Source organism: Rousettus aegyptiacus, unplaced genomic scaffold (assembly GCF_014176215.1).
Source record: "Rousettus aegyptiacus isolate mRouAeg1 unplaced genomic scaffold, mRouAeg1.p scaffold_m13_p_15, whole genome shotgun sequence".
NCBI classification, from domain to species: Eukaryota; Metazoa; Chordata; class Mammalia; order Chiroptera; family Pteropodidae; genus Rousettus; species Rousettus aegyptiacus.
In genome coordinates, this window is record NW_023416290.1 from 35,235,240 (window position 1) to 35,239,055 (window position 3,816).

At 48.2% G+C, this 3,816-nt stretch overlaps 1 protein-coding gene across 1 annotated transcript; it reads right to left on the bottom strand.

Annotated features, from left to right (window-relative positions):
- Window positions 1-477: 477 nt before the first annotated feature.
- LOC107512186 (60S ribosomal protein L35a-like) lies at window positions 478-3,168 on the bottom strand. Its single transcript, XM_036232730.1, is given in 3 exon segments — window positions 478-902; window positions 905-1,124; window positions 2,996-3,168. Coding segments are annotated over 3 exon segments (582 nt in total). The 3' UTR covers window positions 478-713.
- Window positions 3,169-3,816: the final 648 nt, after the last annotated feature.

Below are 3,816 nucleotides of genomic sequence, written 5' to 3' on the forward strand. Positions count from 1 at the left end.
AATGACTCACATTGCATGGATAAAGACTTATTCTGGGGCAATCCTGACTAAAAGCAAATCTACCACCTATTCAAATCTTAGGTATAGCGTCACCTCCAGATTCTCTCTAACCATGAAAATTTCAGGCCGACTCCCAGAAAGCCTAATTGAGCAGATCTGGGGTGGTGCTCGAGAGCCTACAAGCAAGCACCTTCAGGTGCTTCCGAAGTGAGCGAGCCAAGGCACAAGCCTCAGCACACATCTCCTTGTAGTAATCTACCACCAGCTTGCACACGTAGCCAAAAGTTGGGGACATTTTAACTTCTGCAATGAGACTGATGGTTGAAAACAGGTCCGCACACTGCGACTGCCAAGGTGACTCTCTGGGTTCCCCTCCCTACGTTAGTTCCCTGCGGAAGCAGGAATAAATTACCTCCAAAGAAAGTCTCGATGTTGCCAGCCTCAAAAGTTCTACCTGGCTGCCAGGTGAAGAGCTGGCCTTTTTTTTAGCGCTTTATTTTATTTTATTTTATTTTACTGTTAGTTTCAGTTATACAGTACATTGGTTAGATGTTTATATAGCTTATGAAACGATCCCCTCGATTATCTCCCTCTGGCTCCGTACACAGCCATTACTTTACTGCGAACTGAACTCCCTATGCTCTTTAGAGCTGGCCTTTTTTTTTTTTCTCTGTCACAAGAGAACAAATCCACTTTATTTACTTTCCATAAGTTTAAATCCGTGAGGGGCACAACATTACACAGATTCTGTGTCCATTGGCCCTCGCAGGAAGTTTGCTCCAGAATTTGGCACGAACCATGCCACTGTTTCCATGAGCACGAGCCACCTTTCCCCAAATACCCCTGGTTTTGTTCAGTTTGCCACCAGGAGTCACGGTGTTGTTCTTCGCCTTGTACACACAGCAGCACATCTCTTGCCAGGATAAAACTCAGTCTCATCTTGAGCATAAACACCTTCGATTTTAAGAAGAACAGTGCGTTTCCTCTGGTTCCTGAGACCCCGCTTATAGCCAGCAAAAATGGCCTTGGACCACAGTCTTCCAGATGTATTTGTCTTTTTAGAAGTCCTGTTCTCAGCAGGATACCACAGGCTCCACGATGGCGGAAAAGGCAAGAGCTGGCCTCTTTAAACAGGAACTCCTCACCCGAGGGCATCTGCAACTCCCCCACAGAGTCACATTTTGATTAGAATGAGGTCAGCAATGAAAGGGTCCTTGAACAAATGGATTAGGCAGGTGCCACTGCTTTGTTCTGAGGGTTCGATGAAAATGTGTGAACTTGTCCAACAAGGAACCATCCATGGTGATGGGAACTTCCACTCAATTGAGAGTTTCCATGAGCTTGTAAGAGAAAACTAAATGTTCGAGAAGCTGAGCCTCCAAGATTTCAGAGCCCCAGAACAAACACTGGGGTGCTATGGGAGGCGACAGACAGAAGGGAACAATCGAAAAACTGTCACCAAATTGAGGGTGTTGGAATCTACTGCGGCTTGGGAAAAAGCCAGAAAGCATGAAGGGGTGGGAAGAGGAAGAGAAGAGAGGCTGAAGAGTGAGCTAGGCAGAGCCCAAAGAGCACTCAGGGGCTGGGCGGGGGACGGGCAGGGGACATGGGGCAAGAGCCCAGCGGGCAGCCCCTGCCAAAATATGATTAAACTAAGCCAGGGGCGGCGTTCCGTGTATAACATATCCGATTGCATCATCGCTGACATTTCCTGCTGCCATTTAGCTAATATTCCAACATCCCCTGACAGGAATGAATTGCTGATTTTGTTCCTTGCCATAGTCCAGTGGTTCTCAAACGTTCGTGTGCACTAGAATCACCTGGACGGCTGTTAAAACACTGACGTGTGAGCCCCAACCCAGAGTTTCCGATTCAGTACGCCTGGGGCAGGGCCAGAGAGTTTGCCTTCTCACAAGTTTCCAGGTTTGGGTGCCACACTTTAAGCACCAGATACAGCCCCTCCTTCTCTCAAACAGGTATAAAGAAGAGGATGGGAGGAAGCTGGAGAATGGAGAACGGGGCCTGGTAAGAGGCAATATGTGACCATGTGGGTAGGGCAGTTAACCCCGAGGATACTGTGATTTCAGGGGTCATGGAAAACTTATGAATTTTTTAAAAGATTTTATCAACTGATAGATGCAATAAATTTCATATGCAGAATTTATTGCACTAATTAGAAAGTAAAAACCTGAGTGACAAATACTTAATGAGGTGATCAGTTGTTTACACGAAACAAGTTTTAAAACGCATGAATACATGCAAAATTGTCATCTACGAAAGAGATTATTTTATGTCTTCCTTTCCAATTTGGACGACTTTATTTCTTTTTCCTGCCTAATTACTCTGGCTGGAACTTCCAGTACCAGGTTGAATAGCAGTCGCGAGAGTGGGCGTCCTGGTCTTCTTGCTTAGCTCGGGGTAAAGCTTTCCATTCAGGTTAGGAGAGTGAGGAGAGGTGAAAGTTCACGAAGGTGGGGCTGGTCTGTAATTTATTCTTGTTGCCTCATTTTACCTATGGCCAGCCTGAGGCTAAAGGTTTTAAAAGCCAAGTTAGCAAGCAGGATTTAAAGCGAGGACGGATTGCCTAGGGCTGCTCCTGGCTGCTGATCTGTCTTGTCCGACCTTAGGCAAGGTTCTTGGCTCTTCTGGACCTTGGTCTCCTTCTCTATAAAAGAAGTCTGCAAGTGGTCTAGGTTATCCCGAGAGTAACTGGGCGTTAAGGAGGGCCTGACCACGGAGGAGTCAGCTGTCACTGCGAACTGCTTAACAGTCAGCGCCCTCCAGGACCAGCTCAGCCACAGCTGGGACTTGGCCCCCTTCCCCTCTTTCCCAGCCGTCTTCCCTTTCTGCACTCAGCTCAGATCCCGGTTCCTCTTATTTTGCTGCATGAACCATTATACTGCAACTTCTTTAAACCATGGGTCAATATGTACCCTCATTTTATGGGCAGAACAGCTGAGGTTCAGAGGGGTTTAAGCCACTCACTCAAGGTCACATGACTAATAAATGGTAGCGCCGAGATTTTTCTTGTCTAACTGAAACATTTCGTCTTTCCACCTCGCTGCTCTGCGTGACTCCCACCCAGCACTCCTCGCCGCCCCGCACACAGTGCACCTGCAACGCCTCCACTTGCGCTTCTGCCCCTCGTTCCGCCCTCTCCTCCACCATCACACTCTAAACCAGGAAGGGGGCATCCTTGCCTTCCTGCCCCTGCTCGCCCAGGCCGCTCAGCATGAGCACACGCTCCCACAGTCTCCCGCTGGGCTGCTTGTGAAAGGTGCAATTTATTCCTATCACCGGAAAGTTGAATATTAGCTAAATCATAACAAGGAAGCCAGCCATTCGCAAGTAATGCAATCAAACATTTTACTCAGTCCAAACAGACCTGCAGAAGGGAAAATGGTTCCGGCTCTCTTCGATCTAAAGGAATTGCTGACTTTTTTTGTATTCCAGGCATGAGCACTTCATGTACTGTTTTCAGGACAAAGGTTCTGGTTTTAACTTTAAGTATTTCTAACTTGGTCTCAGCTAAAAGGCAGCAAGTAGCACAGGGATCCCACCCACTCTGACCCCTCAGGAAGGAAAGGGGCGGGGGCTGCATCCTGGTATGAGAAACAGACAGGGCCACCCAATAGCAGAACTCAGGGGCGCCTTCATCTCAGAGCTCGCTGCCATGGGGTGGGAGCGGGGACAGCAGGGCAAAGCCATGAGGAAGGCCCCCGACTAACCCCTCAGGGCTCCCTTGTGTCCTCTGCCAAATCCTGGGAAAACCAGGCTGGACCAGTAGGAAGGAACATTTGAAAAAGGTGCCAGAAT